Source organism: Sus scrofa, chromosome 12, assembly GCF_054392235.1.
Source record: "Sus scrofa isolate SSC_HxYL_T2T_F1_AM1 chromosome 12, Sscrofa_HxYL_maternal_Yorkshire_Landrace_v2.0, whole genome shotgun sequence".
Classification (NCBI taxonomy): domain Eukaryota; kingdom Metazoa; phylum Chordata; class Mammalia; order Artiodactyla; family Suidae; genus Sus; species Sus scrofa.
In genome coordinates this window covers 60,020,052-60,041,150 of record NC_139394.1, presented here as the reverse complement: position 1 = coordinate 60,041,150, position 21,099 = coordinate 60,020,052, and the positions used below count along the sequence as shown (strand labels likewise).

The following is a 21,099-nucleotide window of genomic DNA, read 5'->3' as shown; positions in this document are numbered from 1 at the left end:
CTGTACAGCATGGGGACTCCGTCTAGTCTCTTGGGCTAGAACACGACGGAAGATAGTATGAGGAAGAGAGTGTCTGTATATGGATCACCGAGTCCGTATGCTGTACGGCAGAAATTGACGCAACACGATGAATTAACCACAACCTAAAAAATAAGTAAATTAAAAATACAGTGGACCCTGGTGCAAACCCCATTCCTCGCATCATTCTCTCACTTTGGGCAAGCGACGTTACCTCTCTAGGTGTTAATCCCCGCACGTGGTGAGATACCACCTCTCTCTTAAAGCGATGATGGGGACAGTTAAGCAGGGCATGCAAGGCCGGAGCGCCCACCGTGCCTGCGGAACAGGGTTCAGCAAACAGCAGCCCCTGCACCAGCAGCTGCAGCTTCTCCCCAGAGCTGGGGCAGGTCCCCGGCAGACCCCAGCGGCTCAGCCGGGAGGGGGTGTGAACAGGTGGCGTCTGGGTGTTGTGTGCGGAGTGGTCCGGGCCCGAGGGCTGAGAGGGGCCCCAGGGCTGGAGGGACAGGGGCTTCTGGTGGTTTCCTCCTGTGCAGGAGCTGGAGCGGCTGGAGGTGGAGAGGGTGGAGATGATCCGGCAGCATCTGTGCCAGTACACGCAGCTGCGGCACGAGACAGACATGTTCAACCAGAGCGTGAGTCCCCGGCCCGGGGAGGGGGCCCGGGGGAGGCCTGCCCCGTGGAGGCAGGCTGAGGAGCCGCCACCCGCGAGGGTGTCCCCAAGGTGGGCAGGGGCTCGGGCCCGCGGGCGACCTCTTGGGACGGCCGTGCCGGGGACCCTGGACGGCCGTGTAAATCCACGCCGAGCGCGTGAGGTGACTGATGCTCCCACGAGCTCTTCTCCTGAAGACGGAGACACTCCCGATAGTGAAGATAGCTGAGGGCGTCATTGCCTCCCTGGTGGATTCCATACCATTCTAGAAATGTCCAAAAATAGCTAACGCTCCAGTTCCCTTGGACCTGTTCTCAGGTGGCAGATGTGGGAGGGAGGGAGGAAGCCGTCACAGACCCAGAGCCCTTGAGGCCACCTGCCTGTTCGTCCGCCCCCGGGGTCTGGAGGGCCACGTGCCCGAGCGCCGCAGAGCAGGGGAGGGAGCTCCAGGCCCCCGTTCTCCCAGCGCCCCCATCTGTCCCTCGCCCGGGGTTTCCCTGGGGCGCCACCCCTGCGGGGACACCAGGGGGTGAGCAGCGTGCCTCAGAGGATGTGTCCCTGGCCCGGCCGCTGCCTCTGACAGCCTCCCCTTTCTCTCTCCCTTGCAGACAGTCGAGCCTGTGGACCAACTGCTCCGAAAGGTGGACCCCGCCAAGGACAGGGAGCTGTGGGTCAGAGAGCACAAGACGGGCAACATTCGCCCTGTGGACATGGAGATCTAGCCGCGTGGCCGGGGTCCTGCTGAGGAGGGGCTGCGGGTCCCACGGAGAGGAGGTGGCAGTCCCGCCAGGGGCGGGGGGGGCTGCTGCCGCGCGGAGCTGCCCTCCCACCCACTCCCCTGGTCCCCCGAGGAGAGGGGATGGGGCCGCCAGGAGGGCGGCCCCGCTGGCCTGTGAGGAGCTCCCCAGTGTCCCGGGCCAAGAAGGCGGACCCACAGCCCTGCCCTTGTCCCCGAGGCGGAAGCCCCCCACTGCCCCCCCCAATTCTACGCCATGCTTGCCACTCTGAGAACAGACTGAGGCTGGAACTCTGTGGCCCCTGCTGAGCCCCAGAGGCCCCTCCCCGCCCAGAGCCAGCTGGGTCGCACACCCCTGGAAGCCCCAAGGCCCTTCCTCCAACTGGTCCCCTGTCTCCAGGGCTTCGGAGGGGCAGGGAGGGGGTCTCTGTCTCCAAGCCAAGCGTCAGGATCAGCATCGTGGATAGAAGGTACCCTTCAGCTTAGCAGCCTGCGCCCAGAATCCTTTGCGGCCCTCCCTCTTTAGTTTCTTTCCCATTGCATCCTGGGCCCCCACATTCTGGCTCTTCTCTGCTCCTGTTTATCACCAGGAGTCTTGGGGAGAAGGCCGAGCTCCTGTTTGCCCAGACGGACCCTGCCTGGAGAGGTCAGGATGGAACTACCTCATTCAGCAGATTAGCCCCGAGTCGGAGCACGGAATCGTGTCTCCTGTTAGATCAGGCCTTCTCTGTCAAGTGTCCCCTCTGGCAACTCACTCCTCCCGCCCTCGCGCATCCCAGGGCCTGGGCCAGTCCCACAAGGGAAATGGGTCGGGGCAAGCCTGTCACCCAACCCCCCTGCCCCCCAGATGGCTTCACCCGCTTGTGCACCGTGAGTTGGGGCCACTGTCCCTCGTACGGCTTTCACAGGCAGGCACGGTACAGGCGTTGCAGACCCTCGTGGCCATAGTATGTGTCACCATCCAGGCAGCCCGCCACCTCGGCCCCTCAGCTTCCTCTGCACGGTCCAGAGCCCTGCACGGAGCCCGTGCTTGGTGCTGGTACCACGCTGCCCTTTCCCACCTCCCGGGGGAGAGCCTGAGCTGAGTGTGACCTGGGAAGCCCTCAGCACTGCCACTGGGTCCCCCCTTCAACGTGACATCTTGAGAATCAGCTCGAGGGGCCCCGGAAGAGGAGGCGGCTGAAGGAGGCCACGCGGCTCGCAAGGCGCAGATCGCAGCCTGGAACCCAGGCCCTGAGGTCCCATCTTTCTTGGTCATCTTTCCCACTGATTACCTGCAGTTTACAGGACCCACAGGTCTCTCCTAAGGGCCGAAGTCTAAGAGCACAACTCAGTAGGTTTTTCTTCCCGACGTCCATGCTGGTCACCGGTGACGCGTTGATCTGGAATCTTTCGGCCCCTCTTTCATTGAGGTCAGAAAGGCACCCTCGTGGTTATAGGAGAAAGATGCCCCATATCCTAAAGCAAACCAAGCTTTTTTTTTTTTCCTTACTGAAACCTCCCAACCGAAAAGGTCAGTGCAAAAACGTCCCCCAGCATGAAGGCCAGCGGGACAGCTCTGTATCGGGTACAGAGACCCCTCCTTCCAGTCTGGGGTGGGGCCGTGACACCAGCCACCAGTTTGGGGATATCATTTCTTGGTTTCTTTATATATATAAAAAAAAAAAGGGTGCTAGCAGTACTTGCTTCGTGGCTTCGTCAACTAATTTGTGGATTTTCTGACATTCGAAGCCGACAGCCTTGTTGTTTAACACGGATATTTTGAGTGTGATGTGGCTCATTGCTTTTGTTTCCTCATCTCCATCTGAGGCTGCCAGCGTCTTCTGTTCTCCCCCGAGGCTCTTCCAGAGCCGCCCCAGCTGGCCCGGAGGCGGGGGCCAGTGTTTCTTCTGAAGTCGTTCTTTCCCCCAACGCCCCTCCCTGAGGTCTCACAAGCCCCTCCGCACGCTTTTACTCCCGCCTTTATTGGCACATCAAGCATTTAAGCCCAGCCTGGGCAGCATGCTACCACCTGGCCCCCGCATCACGGAAGCCCCCGGTCTCTTCCTTTGCACAGACGTGTCTTTTCTCCAGGGGTCTTGCAGGTCCGTGACCTGGGCGTTCACATACAGCTTCTCTTCTGCGGAACTGAGGTTTGCAAAGACACGATCTGTTGTGCTGAGAGCCCTTCCTCCCTCCCCTCATTCATTCTTTTATCCAGCAGACACCTGAGGCAAGCCAGGCATTGCGCGGGTCTGGGAATGTAGCTGTGGACGGGCACCCCCCCACCCCTGTGCTCCGTGTGGACGGGAGGGTGTTCGGGTCCTTCTGGGGGAAGGACTGTGTCCCTTCCACATTTAATCCATGGGGCGCCTGTGGTCATCGCAAGCTACCATCATGTGGCCTCTACCCAAGGATGGAAAAGCTGGGCAGCAACAAGTTTAATCACATGGTCGCCCGACACCCACCGTCTGGTCCTGCATCCAGCTTGAATTTCAGAGGTTTCTTTCGTTTTAAATCACTCTCTCCACTTTGCAAAGAGCAAGGATGAAGCCTGGGGGTGGCTGGTGAGATCCGTGAAAGGAGCAGCAGGGCTGGGGCTGAAGGCCAGGCCCCTGTCCCTAGGTTAGCGGGGCTCCGGCTGCAGGTGAGGCCAAGGTCCAGAGAAAGCCTGGAATGCCTGAATGCGTGCTTCAGACCAGTGCTCTGTTCTCGTGGTTGGTTTGGTTGTGGTTTCGTTTTGGTGTTAAGGTTACAGGAGGACGTGCCTGGCTCTATGTCCAGTCGCTCCAGATTATTCTTCAGGGCATCCATTGCTTCATTTCTGAGAACAGGTGAGCCCTGTTCTACCTGCCTCTACCCGGGAGATGCAGGTGGGCATACTGCGTTTTGTCTGTGAAAATCTGAGTTTTAAAAAAAAATCTCGATGACAAAAGTGAGCTGCCACAACAACGTCCAGGGAGAGCTCCCTGTTCCTCCCCACGGCTTCTGCTGCTTTTGAGCAGCATCGTAAAGACAGCTGCCCCAGGGAGGTTCTGCCCAGGGGGCCCCCTTGAGGCCACCCCCGCAATCTGTTGGCTGGGGTGGGGATGGGGACACGGAGGGGGAGGATTTTTGCGGTAGGAGCGGCTTCTGTCCTGGCTGGGGATGATTAACGGTGGAAGCAAAGAGAGAAACCCGTATACGCGTTCAGGAACCAGGGGTCTGTTTCTCTTCCCTTTGTGGAAACCAATGAGTTACTAGAAGCGCAGACGGGTGTGCAGAAAGCTTGGTGGAGCCAAAGTCCCTTCTTGGAAACACAAGCCGTAAAATTCAAAGGGCGTCAAAGACTTGGGCTATTTTAAGTGGTTCTACTGCCAGCTGTGAGCGGCCTTGACAGGGTCAACGCCGCAGAACCCTTGATGTTTCCACAGGGTTCTTTCTGCAGCCCTGCTGGTGACCAGGTAGGCAGGGAAGACACGGGGCAGGGGTTAAGTGGGGCACAGCTGAGCCGCGCTCGTCTAGCCAGCATTCCGTCTTTGCCCCCATCACGCTTCCCACCCCTGTGACACCTACTGCCTTTCCTGTTCCCAGGTTTACTGGGATGGTGGACACACGGTTCTTGACATAACAGTAAGATTCACCCTGTTGAAGTGCACGGCTCAGTAGGTTTTGACAAACTGATGTAGTCTCGTAACCACCACCCAAACCAACAAAATATTTCCATCCCTCCAAAGACATCCCCTCAAGCTCTTCGGCTGTCAACCCCCTGCTCCCACCCCGGTGCCTGGCAACCGCTGATGGATCTTCTGCAGATGTGCCTTTTCTAGAATGTCACGGAAATGGAGTCGCACTGCTGTGGCCCCAGCAGTCTGTCCCGCCGCACCTCCACGTAGTGTCCGTTGCACGTCCTTCCTCTTCAAAGGGCTTGTTTGGCCCTAGAGTTCCGGGGCCAGGGTCAGGGTCTTCTGCTTGTTTGCACGGCTCCTTCCAGCCAGCTGCGCCCACAGGTGGTTCTTGGGGCTCACACTTGCTTTTTGGGTTCGTTCTTGGTTTTCGATAATGCAGAAGGTGGCTCAGGATTGCAGGGAGCGGCAGGCAGGGTCTCCGGTGCCTTCCTCTTCCACTATTCCCTGAAGTTTGCATCCCAGCTGGCAGATCTGCTGGTCCTGGGGACCCTCGCTTCAGCTCCTCCAGGACTGTTAGTTGAGTGTCGGGGCCTGGAAGGTGGATGGAGGGAGTGGCGATGGGGAGGCAGACCCCCCGGGCCCGCCACCACCCTTTCCTGGGCCTCTGTTCCTCCATCTGCAGGCGGAAAGTGTTGGCTCCAGGTGGTCTCCCAGGCGTCCTCAGCTACTGCCGTCTGTCTCCTCCTCCTCGCTTTCCGTTTTGTACCCTGTGCCCATGTCGTGTCCGATCTGGGTCCCGTTGGCGCGGCTGTGCGCGGCGTTGCCTAAAAGCCTCGTGAGAGATACCCGGTGCTTCTCTGTTCAGATGCAAAAATTTCAGCATTTCCTGAGCTGTTGAGAATGAGGTAGTTCCTCCCCAGACCCCTAAAGAAAGCTGAAGTCACTGCCCTTGGAGCCTCATCCACAGTCTTTGATAACGTGTCCTCAAGGTCACATCCAAGGAGCAAAACCAGGCACGAAGACAGAGCCCACCATTCCCGTTCTTGTCGTGCCCTTGCTTACCTGGCCCGAGCCTCCGCCTTCTGGGTGGCGTCAGGTGGTGGCAGAGAGAGGACCACACCCCACTGAAGCTGGCCAGGCTCTGGGCGTGACCCCGAAGGTGACAACCCCTCTAAGCCATGTCTTTCTTGAGTGGACCCTGCCCAGTGAAAGGGGAGCCCCCGAAGGCACCAGGCCTCTGCCAGCATATGGGAGACATTTTGGGGTCCCAGCCAGGCGAAGGTGCAGGTCACAGAGTCCGAGTCACAGGATCCTGGGCTGCCAGGATGCTCCTGGGTTGCATTTTGCTGGGGGAGGGGCTCTCCACATCCCCCCGCTGGAGTGTTCTTTCTGACAGGCCTTTCCCGAAGGTGAGGGACCCGACTCCTTCCTGGTGTGGATGAGAATAAGCCAGGTGACCAAAACCAAGGGAACGTTCCCTCCCCACCCCCACCGCCCAGGTGCTGGGGCGCGGCCGTCGGGAAGGAGCCTTTGTGGGAGAGAGTTGTGATGGGCTGGGGTCTCTGAGCTGACCCTTTGTGTGTGGGGGGGGGTGTTGCCAGTGGGACTGTGGTGGGGGAATGCAGGGGCTCCGTCGCACGGGGGCTCTCATGGGGACGAAGAAGGAGAGCGTGTGGCAACAGAGCAAGAGCACTGGACTGGCTCCACTCTGCCGTCGCATCTGTCCTGTAACCGGAAAGTCAGTCACATCCCCTCCTGGGAGGGATGTGCTTTCTGTCAAGTGCAGACGTGCCCTGTCCAGGGCCACCCGCAGTAGCGGACTGGCTCTCGGGACACTGACCACCAGGCAGCCCTGTGGACCCAGGAAAAGTTGTTCAGAGGGACACCAGCCATCCTTGGTGACAGGGGCCCCACATTTGCCTCTGTGCCCTCCCCTCGGGAAGGAGATGAAGGGGGAGCAGCCCTTTCACAGACACGAGCACATCAGCAAACCCCATGAACGTGGAATTTTCTAACAAAATAAACTTGCTTGTTTGCTCTGTTTTCTGTAACTTTTGCTAAATACTTTATACATTTTTAATGTTACAAAGCTGTCTCCTCCAGCACCCCTCATCCCGGTATGCGTGTGTTGGCGCCACACTGTATACCCTTCCATGCCCTGGCTGCCGAGATCCGTACATAAAATCGTTGTACTATAATTTTTAAGTAACACTGTTGTGACCCCGACGGAGGCTGTGACCCGCCCTGCCCACTCTGCTCCCACCCCACCCCCATCGTAGCACTGGTGTGTATTAATGCTGAAAAAAAATTAAATGTTTGAAGGGGTTCAAATTTTGAAGGCGTTTGCTATATATAATTGCTCTGCATTATTATAAAGCGTTTTCAGGAAGTTAAATGCTCTCATTTTTTTTCCCTCCAGCTCTGTGTGTACACTTGAGATGCTTAGATTCATCCCATGTAAAATAAACCGAGCAGAGACACTGAGTCGTCCCGCTGGGCAGGCCTCCTTCCTGGAGGGGCGCCCTGTTCTCCTCCGTGCACGTGGGCTCAGCGTTCCTCCCGGACTCCCAGGCTTAGGGATGCTCTTATCCCTGACGATGTAGCAGGGGGACGCATGGCACCCAGGCACTGACCCTCAGGTATCATGCTGCCACACCCATAGCCCCCGGCTCTGGCCCCTGTCCGCTCCCTTGGAGACGTTTGTACCCAGAAGGCTCCTGGCTATTGCCTCTTTTCTCATCCATCCATCGGTGCAATTGTGAAGCACCAGTGTATGCCAGACACTGCTCTAGGTACTGGGAACACATCGGTGGTGGAAACAGACCAAGAACCTTGACCTCATGGAACGTCCTTTCGAGCAGAGAGAGACAGACGGAGGGAAGCGTCCGGCGTGGGTGGAGGAGATGCTAGGAGTTCTGGGGAAGGACGGACAGCAGAGGGAGGGGGTGGGACCTTCAGGGTAAGGATGGGTTTGCTGCCAAGTGAAATACGGTGGTGGGGGTGGCCTCACTGAGAAGGCGGCATCTGACCAACGTCGAGGAGACCTGGGAGGGAGCCTGGCAGGTAGCCGCGGGGAGAACGCTGCAGGCAGAGGAGGTGGCCCAGTTAAAGGGCAGAGGTGCCTGCTTGTTCAAAGCTGGTGTGGCAGAGCGGGGGCTGGTCTGCAGAGCTTCTCAGGCCTTGGAAGGCCCGTGACTTCTACTCTAGGGGGTCCAAGCCAGGACAGTGCCGTCTGACTTCCTTGCTGTCGGGGCTTCCTGTAGGACAGGGGACAAGGGCAGCCAGAACACAGGGTGAGGGGACGGTGCCTGCAGGGTGGGGTGCGGTGGGGTGGTCAGGTTCTGGATGTGCTTTGCGGGTGGAGCCAAGGCCGTTTTGAGCCAGACCGGAGTGGAGTGTGACAGAAAGAGAGGCGCCGGGGATGCCTCTGAGGATTTGGGTCCAAGCAACCAAAAAGATGGATTGCTGTTCACTGCGATGGGAACGGCTGTGCCTTCTCTGCCTCCCCCACCCCCGACCTCCACTTCCAGGCCCAGGGGGCGGGGGGGGGGGGGGTCCTCCTGTCTCCCAGCTCACAGCGGGGAGAGGGAGAGGAATGGGCTGGGGGCTGGGGGGCTTCCAGCTTGGAATGCGACAGGCCAGCCTCTGAGAAGAGTTTGCTCCTTTCCGTCAAGGCCAGGCTGGGAGGGGGAGACACAGACAGACTCACAGGCCAGCCAGAGATGGGACCTTCCCCCCAGTGGTCTTGGGGGTTTGGGGACAGTTTATGGCCCCAGCTCAGACTTAACAAACCCGTTCACGATACATCATCTCCAGCGACTTGTTTGGCTACGGAGCATAAACTCTCTCTCTGATCGAAGATGTTTATGCAGGTTTTCAAACAAACCTCCAGGTCACGACCCCTCTCTCAGCAGCATCAACACAGCTGCCTGTGTCCCCTCCCACGGCCGGGCCCCTCCTGGGCACAGCAGCCTGAGGAAGGTGGATGGTACCTGGTCTGGCTGCGCCCTCCTTGCCCTTGGGAAGGGGCCGGCTGCCTTCTGCGTTAACCCTGGGAGCCCCTCTCCTTGCTGCCTCTTCCGTTGTCACGGCAACCCAGCGCCTCCTCCGGACACACAGCTTCTTGCTCACTCCAAGAAAGGCGACGGCTGTAGGGCCCTGGCTTCCTCCTGGCTCTGCCATTTAGCAGGCAGATGGGTGATGTCATTTTGGAGCCTGGTTTCTCCCTGTGACACAGGCCTCGCCTCACCTGCAGGCTGGGACTGGACACGCAGAAGGCACTTCCAATCACCTCCCATGCCAGGTCTGGACACAAGGGTGGCAACCTCTGGCCTCACTTTCACGGCCTGGGGTGGGTGGGTTGGTGGGTGTTTTGGTGGGTTGGTTGGTTGTTGAGTTCATGACTATCCTATTTCTAACTGCTCTTGAGAACAAATGCCTTTTGCTGCAGGATTGTAAACGTCGAGAAAGAGAGAAAGTGCTCCTTTTAAGAAATAACATGCTCTCACAAGCTGATGGGGAGAAACAGTAAGTTGCACCCCCTCCACCCCCAGCATTAAACCCACAGCGGGTGGGGTGGGCTGGAGTGATGGGTCAACACGCCTTTGATGCCTGAACTTCTGGTTTCTTCCTGAGCAACATCAGGCAAGGCTGGCAAGTGACTTTGTCCCAGCAACGGGACCCTACTTTCCCTGCCCTCAGTGTGCTATGAAATAGCACTAAGATCCCAACTCACATGCCTCGACGCCGTGGGCTGTATTCTTTGTAGTTACCACCCCTGGACAAAGAGGAGACGGCTCTCCCATCCAAGATGGCCATGCTGGGGTTGCAGGCCACACGTGCAGCCGAGCCAGGGCACTGCCGACCTCTCCTCTGAGTGATGAGAATTCAGGTACCAACCCACTCACCGGGGTTCTTCCCTGGCACCTAAGCTGACCCCAGGGATGGGAGCACTCCCTGGCTGAGCCCCTGCCTCCTACCGGTCCATTCACTCACCCTGCAGGCATTTACTGGTTGCAGGTCCCGGCACCAGGCTTGGTTGCCAACTGAGGACCTGCAGGCTGAAATCAGGCCACAGAGAAGCTGTATCTGACCCACATCATGTTTCTGAAAGTTTTCCATCACTCACTCGCAAAGTTAAAAAGTTTGAAAACTGCATCTAGAAATCTGACTTCTGGATTTCTCTTAGATTACCCAAAAAAGCTAGTCACACTGGGCCACAATCCCCCCTGACTGCGTGCACTTGGAGTCGAACATGGGCAGCCCCTGCTGCGTGTGACGCAGGCCTCACCGCTCCCCGCCGCCTCCCTGATCCACCCTCTCCCCTCACAGTCCCCCTTGCTGGCCCTGTAGGCGTGTAGCTTTGGATCCCCGCTGTGGAGGAAGAATGGCACCACCACCGTGTGTTCGGCTCTCCGCGTGTGCCAGGCTGTACTCGCAGCGTGTTGCACAAACAAACTCATCTCAGCCCCACAGTAACAGCGCGGGAGACCCTACTATCATGCCCATTCACTCAAGGCATAGGCACTGAGGGCCCAAACCTGCCAGGTACCCTCCTGGCAATGGAGATGCAGCGGGGAGCAAGACAGAATCCCTGTCTTTATGGAGCTTCCATGCCGGTGAGATAGCTGACAGCAGGCAGAGTAAGTAGACAGGTCAGAAGGTGCCCGTGCGAGGGAGAACACTGAGCAGGAGGAAGGGTTTGGGGCGCTGCTGGTTGGCGTCGGGGGTGCTAGTGTGAAGAATGTCGGTGTCGGCCTTGCTGGGAAGATGATGCTTAAGGAAAGCCGTGAAGGCGGTGAAAGATGAGAGGAACAAACTAGGCAGAGAGAGATTGAGAAACGTGCCTGAGGTTGCACAGCTAGTAAACTGCAAAGTTGGGATCTGAACCTGGGCTGGTTCCAGAGCCTGGTTCTTAAGCCCTGCATTACAGGCCATCCCTGCGGCCCAGACCCTCAGAGGGAGGGCATTAGACAGGCAGGGAACACAGCTGCCATTAGTGGGCAAGAGCTGGGGGTGGGTTGGGCCAGGGATGGACGGGGCAGCGGGAAAGGCCACAGCCTAAGGCTTCTGCCCTGAAGATTCTGATCTCCTGTCCTGTCCTGTCCTCCCAGGAGGCCAGGATGGACTGACCCCCTGCTGGCAGCTCTTTAATTTAATCTCAGGAGGCTTCTGGGAGCTTGCCTCCACCTTCAAGCTCCAGGCCCCTCCTCCTTGCAAGCAACTGGGGTGAAGCAGCCACAAATCCTCCTAATCTGCCAGCATCTCAGGGTCCGACCATCTTGGGCAGCACCCAGCCTGGCAGCGGGGAGGCCCCATCGCTCCCACCCACCCAGCCGCGACTGCCCAGCCGGGCCCACGCCGCCTCACCCATGGGGAACAGCAAGAGCGGGTCCCTGTCCAAGGAGATCCTGGAGGAGCTGCAGCTCAACACCAAATTCACGGAGGAGGAGCTGAGCGCCTGGTACCAGTCCTTCCTGAAGGAGTGCCCCAGCGGCCGCATCACCCGCCAGGAGTTCCAGACCATCTATGCCAAGTTCTTCCCCGAGGCCGACCCCAAGGCCTACGCCCAGCATGTGTTCCGCAGCTTCGATGCCAATAGCGACGGCACCCTGGACTTCAAGGAGTACGTCATCGCCCTGCACATGACCAGCGCGGGCAAGTCCAGCCAGAAGCTGGAGTGGGCTTTCTCCCTCTACGACGTGGACGGCAACGGGACCATCAGCAAGAACGAAGTGCTCGAGATCATCACGGTCAGTGTCGGCCTCCGCTCTCCGGCTGTGGCCGGGGGGGCGCAGGGGGGCACGCGGGCGGGCACGGGAATCGGGACCCCCTGCTTCTGTCGCTTCCACAGGGGGCGCGGCAGGAGGGGGAGGGGGGTCCTGGGCTTTGTGACACAGTGGCTCTGAGTGTGTGGTCAGGAGGGGCCTCTAGGAGCTCCCTGGTGGCCTAGGCGTTTAAGGACCTGGCAGTGTCACGACTGTGGCTTGGGTCACTGCTATGGCGGCAGTTTCAAATCCTGGCCCAGGCATAGCCAGAAATTTAAAAAAAAAAAAAAAAAGAAAATAAAAAAGGAGGGGTCTCTTATAGACCGATATCAATAGAGGGCTGTGCAAGTTCCCACACCTTCATTCTCCTCCTAAAGAAGAATCTAGATGTTTCTTATTATTCTTGCCCTCCCACCTTCCCTCCTTTCTTCATTACACTATCCTTCCAAACCTTCACAAGCCATTTTAAGGACACAACGTGTTTCAAATACCTTGGCCCAGGATCAGATCATCTGTGAAGATGTGGGGTGTGCGAAAGTCCTTTTTATTTAATATGTAAGTAATTCATGCAATTTATAAACCCATACAAAAGAAACTTAAAATTGCCTTGAATTTCAGCATCCTGAGAAAACTACTGTCAACATATGAGCATGTACCTTTCCGGTCTTTTATCTACATATTTAAAAATAATTTTGGAACTATGACAGTCATATATTATTTTTATCATACTCTTTTCAGCCACTGTTTTATTGCGAACGTTTTCACTATCAAACCATTTTTAATAGCTGCTTAGAATTCCATCTTACGGACATGCCCCAAAATTAACATGGCCTACATTTCTGGACCAGTATGATGTTCCTGTGTTTTCCCTATTACATCATTTATGTTTCCCTTCATTTCGTATCATTTTACTTGATCTTTTTTCTCCCCGCGCCCCCAAGCCCAGGTCCCTTGCTTTATTTCTCTAATTCCATTCCATTAAGAGAGAAAATGTTTTTCCTATTTTATATAATTTTTGATGCATTTATAACCCTGCTTTCATAATTTTGCTCAATTCCCTCACCTTTATTAGGAAAAATCATAAATAAAAGAGCTAAGCACGTGGTCAGTGGGCCTCCCAAGTTGGGGGCAGGCATGTGCGGGAACCTCCCTGGCCTCTGGGTACGGCCTGCAGAGCACACGACCATGGATTGGCAGGTGGCCTGGGGTGGGGACCACTCCTTCAGAACCACCCGAAGGATGCCAGGCCCGGCAGAGGCCTAGGAAGGAGGGGATGCTCCTTCGGGGAGGGGAGGAGGAAAGGGAGGAGTGAAGGGGGGGAGACGAAGGGGGGAGGAGGGGAGAAGGGTGCGTCCATGGCCGAGGCCGTGCAGGATGATGCCAGGCCTCTGCTATTCACCAGGTCCAAGGTCACCGGCCTGGGAATCAGCAGTTCTGGGTTCTGGTCCGGCTGGACCACCAGCAAGCTTCTTGGCTGCAGAAAACCATACAGCCTCCCAGTGCCCAGGGTGGGGATACAATGGTTCCTTCTCAGCCCATTCACCAAGGCCCTAACAGTTGGTCCTCGGTGTCAGAAGCAGGGTGGGCAGGCAGCCAGGCACTCCCAGCCCTTAGCCCTCGGGCCTGCATGTGGTTCCTGGGCTCCGGACAGATAGAGGAGTTCAGGGACACCTCGGGGCTGGGCTCTGAGCGCTGTCTGCCAGGCTGCTGCAGCTGGGTCTGACTCCTTGCTCCTCTGGCTACAGCACTGAGCACGGGGCTGCTGAAAGGGGGCTCCCGAAGCTGCCCATCTTCCCGCCAGGCTAAATCACAGGCACTGTGCCCCTGCCTGGTTCCCCAGCATCCCAGTCCCAGCATTTGCATCACAAGCTGGGATAGGCTCAGAGCCACAACCTTGAATGGAGCTGGGCCTGACCAGCCCTGGAGTCACCGAGCCGGTAGAATTCTAATAACCTGGCCCTGGGAGGGCACACCGATGCCACCTTGTCCCTTTCTCTTGGCACAGGTCAGGAGGTACTTCGTACTTTGCCAACAGGACATTGTCCATCCGGCTCCTTTATTAGCAAGAGTAGAGGGGGTGAGAGCTTAAAGCTCAACCTTTCTCTGGATCCCTCCCTGAGCAGAAGAATAAATAAGGGGCTTCCTGTGCCCTGGGTGACCTTCCCCAACCTCTAGAATGCTCTCTAAGGCCTTCCACATGATGCAAGTACAGAGGTTCTAGAACCAAACTTGCCCAGGTTAGAATCTCCACTCTTCTGCTTCTAGCTGGGTGACTTCCAGCAGGTTGGTTGACTCAGTTTCTTCATCTGTGAAATGGGGCCGATAACACCTCATGAAGGAGTTCATATGTAAGGATGCTTAAGAAAGAGGCACGCTTAACAAAGGTTAGCCCTAATCATCCTTATTACCCTCATAGACCTTATTACCCTAAGTCAACCTGGCTGGGCAACCAAGTCCGACCTGGACTGGGAAGGAGCCATTTGATGTGCTACAATTTCTAGGCTGTGGGGTTTGAGGTAGCAGTTCCCTGGGGCAGCTCTTTATGTCGTATTTTTCTGCTTTAATAAAATGAAAGTAATAGGTCTCTGTGGTGAGGAAGTTCAAACAGTGACAAAATAACTGAAAGCCTTCTTCACCCCACCCCCACATTTCCCACCCCTTCTGGGCAGCTCAAAAGTACAGATGCCCTGGGAGTTCCCGTTGTGGCTCGGCAGTAACGAATCTGACTAGGATCCATGAGGATGCGGGTTCAATCCCTGGACCTGCTCCGTGGGTTAAGGATCTAGCGTTGCCTCGAGCTGTGGTGCAGGTCGTGGACGTGGCTGGGATCCTGCGTCGCTATGGCTGTGGCACAGGCCGGCAGCTACAGCTCCCATTGGACCCATAGCCTGGGAACCTCCATGTGCCGTGGGTGCGGCCCTAAAAAGACAAAGTGCAGATGCCCACTGCCCACTCCCAGGAACGAGGGCTCAGCAGGGCAGCTGGGGCCTGGGCGTCTGCACTTCAACCTCTGCCATAGGGGGTCCCTGTCAGCGCCGTGGGACTGCTGACCAGTTCTTCCTCTTGATCCGGTGCAGGCTATTTTCAAAATGATCAGTCCTGAGGACATGAAGCAGCTCCCCGACGACGAAAACACCCCGGAGAAGCGAGCCGAGAAGATCTGGGGGTTCTTTGGGAAGAAGGACGATGGTGAGTTACGTCTCCTTCCTCGCCTTGGATTTTACAGTCACTGGCCGCGTCCTAGAGGCTCCAAGATTTATCCTTCCAAGTTCAAAGTCCAGGCAGGACAGGGGACACCTCCCACTGCAGGGCTGTCTAGGCCGTCGGGGAGTGGGGGCGGTGCACGCAACGGTCAGCGGGCAGGTGTGTGGCCCTCCTCCAGCTAATGGGAAACGGCCCCATATCCCACAGTTGATAAAACTCCATCGCTGGAGCCCCCTGGTGTCCTAGCGGTTAAGTCGCCACTGCTGTGGCTCAGGTTCCATGCCACAGACCTGGCCAAAAAGCCAAAACAAAAACTCCATCTCTGCCAATCTCGGGGAGAAGGGAGGCTCTAAATGAGGGTGTGCCTTTGAAGAAGGAACCTCTTTTGTTAGGAGAGTTAACCCACATCGTGGGAATAGTAAAAAAGTCAAGGCAGCCGCTCCTTAGCGGTGTGCATGAAAATGCTAAGTTTAGCGGTTTCGCAAGCAAACCATTTTCTTTTTAAATGAGTGCACATTAAAAAAAAACACTTTGGTTTACTGGTTTATCAAAATGCCTTGTGCACAGTTGGGATAGGACAAAGCTCAGGTCAGTCAGCAGCTGAATTAGCATCACGTTCCACTAAATGGGATCTAAATTTACAGGGTTTTTCTTTAGGAAATTAGTTTGGGCCCCTCAAGAAGCACCGCCAGGTGGGATTAGATTGAAATTAGATTGCGAGAGATTGATGGGGTGGGGCTCTGACGGAAGACGGGGGCCGGGGGGTGGGGATCTGGAGGCGGCTGGCATGAAGGCGGGTTGGAGAAGAGAAGTCTTAGACTCTAGTGCTGGGCTCAGAGAGTCTGGCAAAGCTGAGGGGGGTGTCCTCGAGCCCCTTCTTCCAGGAACGGGCCTGACGTGACTTCCTGGCCTTTTATTCTGGCCCAGAGTCGCCCGGTTGGCGACTCAAAGAGGTGACTGATTCCAGGACTGGGCCTCAGAGGCTGCAGGTGCATGATGCCCATGTCCAACTCCAGAAGGACACAGGAAAGGAGGGGGCGTCAGACAGGGGCTTTGAACTTCAATGGCCAAGGTGCCTGGATGATGAACGTGGGAGAAATGGACAGCGAGCCTGTTCAGTGATAGGGCCTGGGAGACAGTGGGGCCTGGGGTCTGGACCACGTGGGAATACAGAGCCGCTGGTCCCTCATAATCTGATTTGGTAGAAGAGAAGGCAGCAATTGAGGGTTTTTGTTTTTGGGTCTTTTTAGCCTGCACTTGCAGCATGTGGAGGTTCCCAGGCTAGGGATTTAATCAGAGCTGTAGCCTCCAGCCTACACCACAGCCACAGCAACGCAGGATCCAAGCCGCATCTGCAGCTTACACCACAGCTCATGGCAATGCCAGATCCTTAACCCACTGAGCGAGGCCAGGGATCAAACCCGAAGCCTCGTGGATGCTAGTCGGGTTTGTTAACCACTGAGCCACCCTGGGAACTCCAGCAACTGAGCTTTTTGAAAACCAAGTGCCTCAAGTAATGAAACACTGCATGGCCCCAACATACCTGAGGAGCCAGTACTGGCCCCTGTGTGATCTCGGGGGCAGTCTCTTACCAGGGTTCGAGGCACAGGCCTGAGCAGGATGTTCAACGAGAGCCCTACAGCTCTACAGTCCGGGAAGAGGGTGGAGAGGGGCCAGAACTAGGGTGCAGCAAGGGAGGGGCCCAGCACAAAATTTAAGGAGGCATGCCTTCGCAGGCGCCAGCCCTGTGCTCACCTGCCCGAGAGTGAGAGCCTCCTTAAAATCTGCAGGGCGGCGCCTCCCTTGCTTCACTCAGATGGCCCCTCCCCTGTGAGCACAGTCTCCTGGCTGCTTAAGGCGTGTGTCCCACTGGCACCTCACCTCAGGGGCTCTTTAACCCACCTCTTGACAACCCTCTGTGTCTGCCACAGGCTGAGTCCCTTGTTCTGCTACCTGCAAACCTGCAAACTGACCCAGGTGGACACTGTAGGAGGCGGTGCTAGAGGAGGCAGGCCTGGCACGCCTGCCAGGCGACCTGTGTTTTCACATGGCCCATCTGCAGACAACGCCTCACTCCGGAGTCAGGTTCTGCGGGTAGGAGTTTCAAGCTGGGACTTTAAAACCCAAATTTCAGGAGTTCCTGTTGTGGCTCAGTGGAAACGAACCCGACTAGCATCCCTGAGGATGTGGGTTTGATTCCTGGCCCCACTCAGTGGGTTAAGGATCCGGCATTGCCATGAGCTGTGCAGCTCATATCTGGCGCTGCTGTGGCTGTGGGGTAGGTCGGCAGCTGCACCTCCGATTCAACCCCGAGCCTGGGAACTTCCATATGCCGCAGCTGTGGCCCTAAAAAAATAAAACCCCAATTTCACCACCCTGACCTGCACAGGGAACCAGCCTGAATCCTAATCTGGCAAAAGGATTAAGGCTGCCTAACAGGCCTGGATCACAGGCCCACGGAAACCCAATTCAGTTCATCCAAGCTTTGCTGAGGATCCACTATGTGTAGGACTATGAACATAGACCTAAGCAGCAAAGGACACCTGCTTCCTTCTAGAGTCACTTCTACAGCTGAGTCCCCATCAGACCAGCAGTTTCCAGGGCCACACCCTGCGTCTGACCCCTGCAATGACATTAGCCCCAAGCACAGTGGCTCTGGCACAGAGGAAGGGCTTAGTGCATGTATTTAAGAGGAGAGAACTGAACTCAGTAGTTGGGGGAGTTCCCGCTGTGGCACAACGGATCAGCAGTGTCCTGGGAGCGCTGGGACGCAGGTTCAATCCCTGGCCCGGCACAGTGGGTTGGGGATCCATGTTGCCGCGGCTGTGGTATGCATCTCAGCTGTGGCTCAGATCTGACCCCTGGCCCAGGAACTCTATATGCTGCAGGGTGGCCAAAATAAAAAAAATGGGGGGGGGCGGTAAGGCTCTCATCCCAAATGGGGATGGAGATTGGGGATGCAGAGATGCCTAGAAAAGGACTGGGGAGGGGTCATCAGCCGAGAATCAGGGAGCTGCCCATGAGCGGGGAGGGGGCGGAGAGACCCCTCCCTAAGCCATCCTGTCCTCGGGACTCCCCCTTCACTCCCTACTCCCTGGGTGGATGCTGTTCCCCGCTTCTCAGCTGAGACCCCGTTACTCTGCCCTGCCCCAGAAGTTCCCCCAGAACCTGAGGCTTGAGACCTGGGGTGATATTCAAATGACTTCAGAATCAAGCAAGGCCAGAAGCACCAACCAATCAGAAGAGACAGGGCAGACGACTGCCTCCTGGAGGCCCCACAGTGTCTGTCATTGACCCTCTTGCGGCTGGTTCACGGGGGTCCAGGGGTCCTAGGAAGGAGTCGGGGTGGGGTACCCTCTGGGGCATGGAGACGCAGTGTTTCCTAACAGTATTTTTTTTTTTCATTTTTGTCTTTTGTCTTTTTAGGGCCACACCCGCAGCATATGGAGGATCCCAGGCTAGGGGTCTAATTGGAGCATAGCCGCAGGACTACACCACAGCCATAGCAATGCAGGATTCAAGCCCCATCTGCGACCTACACCACAGCTCATGGCAACACCAGATCCTTAACCCGCTGAGCGAGGCCAGGGATGGAACCCGCAACCTCATGGTTCCTAGTCGGATTCGCTAACCACTGAGCCATGACAGGAATTCCCTCTTAACAGTATTTTTCTGTCCTGGGTATGCTAGCTGCCGCCAGCCTCACTGCAGCTGGAAACAGCCTATCCTGACTGTGGCTTTTTTCCCCCACACACAGATAAACTTACAGAGAAAGAGTTCATCGAGGGGACCATGGCCAATAAGGAGATTCTGCGACTGATCCAATTTGAGCCTCAAAAAGTGAAGGAGAAGCTGAAGGAAAAGAAACCCTGATGTCAGCTACTCAGGTCTCCCCCGTCCCCTCACACACACACACACGTGTGCCCACAGGCGCCCACCCAGCCCCCCGGGGCTGGAAGACCCCCCCCCCCAACGGCACATTAACCTGCAGCACAGCTCCCCGCCAAGCAGAAGTGTCTTTAGCGAGTCAGCTTGTCCTTCCTCTAGTCCTGCCCACTACACCTGCCTGGCCCCCCCACCTCCCGCCAGCCCAGGCCTCAGAAATAATCCCAGGATTAGGTCACAAGAGTCCCAGATATCGCCCCCTCCCCTCCCCGTCCCATGTAAGCTCCTTTGCGGACTGCTGGGTAAGCAGGTTCCAATAAATGCACGAGGAGCTGGGCACACAGCTGACTGGTCGTTGTTGCAAAGGAAACGGGTTCTGTCAGCTCGGCCTCAGAGCCCGGGATGCGTTACTGTTTCGGTCACAGGCCGGGGTGCGGGGACGGTGGTGGTGGAGAGAGAGACACGGCCCTTCTCTCGCACCGCTCAGAGGGGACCAAAGACCTTGAAGAAGCCGGTACCGGTGGGGACGTTACCGTGGAGACACGCAAAGCACTGTGGGAAGGTCTAAGGGGCCTCGGGAAGAGACACCCCAATGCGGACCCAGGGGACCGGCAGGGGAAGCAGTGTGTCTCAGACCCGGAGGCAGGAGCGGCATTTCCAGTTCCAGGCCTGTGAGGCGGCCAGTGGAGCCGGAGAGCAGCCGGGAGGAGGGTAAATTGTGAGTTAAGCCTCCAAGGCAGGCAGGGGCCGACCACGCAAGGCCCTCCTGTGGCCTTTAAACCCTGGGGTGGTGGGTTCCACTGCAGGGTTTGAAGTAGGAGGGATTTACGTCTGTAAGAGAGCCTCTGGCAGGTAGAAATAAATCACAGGGGCAAGACTGGGGCCGGAAGATCACACGCTTCGAGTCTCCCAGGTGGCCTGGGCAAGGGGCACAGCAGTGGGACGGAGAGAACAGGAGCTGCCCTGGAGATGTTTAGGAGGCAGAATCCATGGGACTGGTTACGGAGGACCCCACCCAAGTGGCCCTGTCACTCCAGGCTAACAGAAGACGTGCTAATGAGACGATGACTCCCTGGTCCTCCACTGGCCAACAGAAGATCCAACAGCCCCTTTGGCCATCGGAGGACCCAAGAGTCATCACCTAATTAGCAGTCTTCTGTTGGCCTGGGGTGACAGGGCCACATGGGCTGCGGTCCCGTACAGCTCTAGGGCACGCTGTGGGGAAGATGCTAAGAGAACTCGGAGGCAAAATCCAACCTGACAGAAGGGACAAGGAGGCGACAGAAGTGCTGATGAGCTATGCCAACAAGACTCTTCCAGATCAAAGAGAAGAAGAGCCATCCCCAGCTGCTGTGGCACAAATATTAGTAACTCATGTAACTGAAATTCCAGGAGTAGCACCAGCTTTAGGTCAGGCTTAATCTAGGGGTTCCAACAAGGTCTCGGGGCTCTTTCTCCATCCCTTGGCTCTGATTTCTGCTGTGAAGTCTCTATCCCTAGCCAGGCTGTTCCCCCAAGAGGGCCACCAGCTGGTCCAGGCTTAGTCTCCACAGTTCCAATTTCTTTCCTCCTCCCTCTCTTCCTTCTTCCCCTTCTTTTTTTGTCTTTTTAGGGCCGCACCCACAGCACATGGAGGTTCCCAGGCTAGGGGTCCAATGAGAGCCACAGCTGCCGGCCTGCACCACAGCCACAGCCACACCAGATCCAAGCCGCGTCTGCGACCTACACTGAAGCTAGCGACAACTCGGGATCCTTACCCCCTGAGCGAGGCCAGGGATTGAACCCACCCTCTCATGGATACTATTTGGGTTCTTAACCCACTGAGCCACAACAGGAACGCCTTCACAGTTCCAACCTCAGCAAAAAAGAAAACAGGGTTTTTTTTTTGTTGAGAGTCCCCCTGGTTCTGGCTGGTTACATGCCCATCCCTAACCCAATACCTGGTGCCAGGAGGATGTCCTGCTCAGGGTGGCCAAGAGGATTTTCATGCCCATCCTTGGGGCTGAGGATGGAGTCAGGATGATTCTCACTTCATAGACTCGGAGCGGAAGACGCATGGTTTCCAAGAGGAAAATTTTGGTGTGGTCAGTAGAAGAGGGTGGGGATTGTAAAAACAGACATCCGCTACAGAGATTCTGGGGAGATCACGTCGCATCGCTGAATGTCTGCTTCCTCCTGCACAAGGAAACTCAAGGGCAGAAATGGCCTCATGAGGAAAAGCCGCGCACACTCTTCTCACAGGGTCCTGGC

At 56.7% G+C, this 21,099-nt stretch overlaps 3 protein-coding genes and 1 non-coding gene across 34 annotated transcripts in view; 3 read left to right on the top strand and 1 right to left on the bottom strand.

The window, feature by feature from the left end:
• GAS7 (growth arrest specific 7) overlaps positions 1 to 7,324 on the top strand; it is a 221,522-nt gene extending 214,198 nt beyond the window's left edge. For all 23 annotated transcript variants that reach the window (XM_084986137.1, XM_021067872.2, XM_084986133.1 and 20 more), the window contains 2 exons: positions 555 to 653; positions 1,279 to 7,324. In XM_084986137.1, coding sequence (XP_084842263.1) covers positions 555 to 653; positions 1,279 to 1,392 — 213 coding nt within the window. In that variant the 3' untranslated portion in view covers positions 1,393 to 7,324. The remainder of the gene's footprint in view (positions 1 to 554; positions 654 to 1,278) is intronic.
• Positions 1,828 to 19,188, top strand: RCVRN (recoverin). Of its 9 annotated transcripts, XR_014821859.1 has the most exons (9): positions 7,413 to 7,632; positions 8,908 to 9,296; positions 9,444 to 9,520; positions 9,762 to 9,884; positions 10,346 to 10,635; positions 11,107 to 11,745; positions 14,838 to 14,949; positions 16,896 to 17,058; positions 18,722 to 19,188. XR_014821859.1 is itself a non-coding variant. In XM_084986153.1 (8 exons), exons 6-8 carry the CDS (start codon positions 11,365 to 11,367, stop codon positions 18,835 to 18,837), a joined length of 609 nt encoding a protein of 202 aa, XP_084842279.1. In that variant the 5' UTR covers positions 5,672 to 7,632; positions 8,908 to 9,296; positions 9,444 to 9,520; positions 9,762 to 9,884; positions 10,346 to 10,635; positions 11,107 to 11,364; the 3' UTR covers positions 18,838 to 19,188. The 9 variants fall into 9 exon arrangements, 5 of the variants coding, with proteins under 5 accessions (XP_084842277.1, XP_084842278.1, XP_084842276.1 ...); XR_014821857.1 differs by having other exon boundaries at positions 4,854 to 9,296; XM_084986153.1 differs by lacking the exon at positions 16,896 to 17,058 and having other exon boundaries at positions 5,672 to 7,632.
• Positions 12,284 to 21,099, bottom strand: part of GLP2R (glucagon like peptide 2 receptor) — a 70,725-nt gene continuing 61,909 nt past the window's right edge. The window contains exons 18-20 of the mRNA XM_084982710.1: positions 20,790 to 21,024; positions 18,732 to 18,816; positions 12,284 to 14,929 (exon numbers count right to left, since the gene is read on the bottom strand). The gene's annotated coding sequence lies outside the window, so the exon portion shown is untranslated. The remainder of the gene's footprint in view (positions 14,930 to 18,731; positions 18,817 to 20,789; positions 21,025 to 21,099) is intronic.
• Positions 15,063 to 15,132, top strand: MIR9853-1 (microRNA mir-9853-1). Its single transcript, NR_128547.1, has one exon. It is a non-coding gene; the product is annotated as a microRNA mir-9853-1 (primary transcript).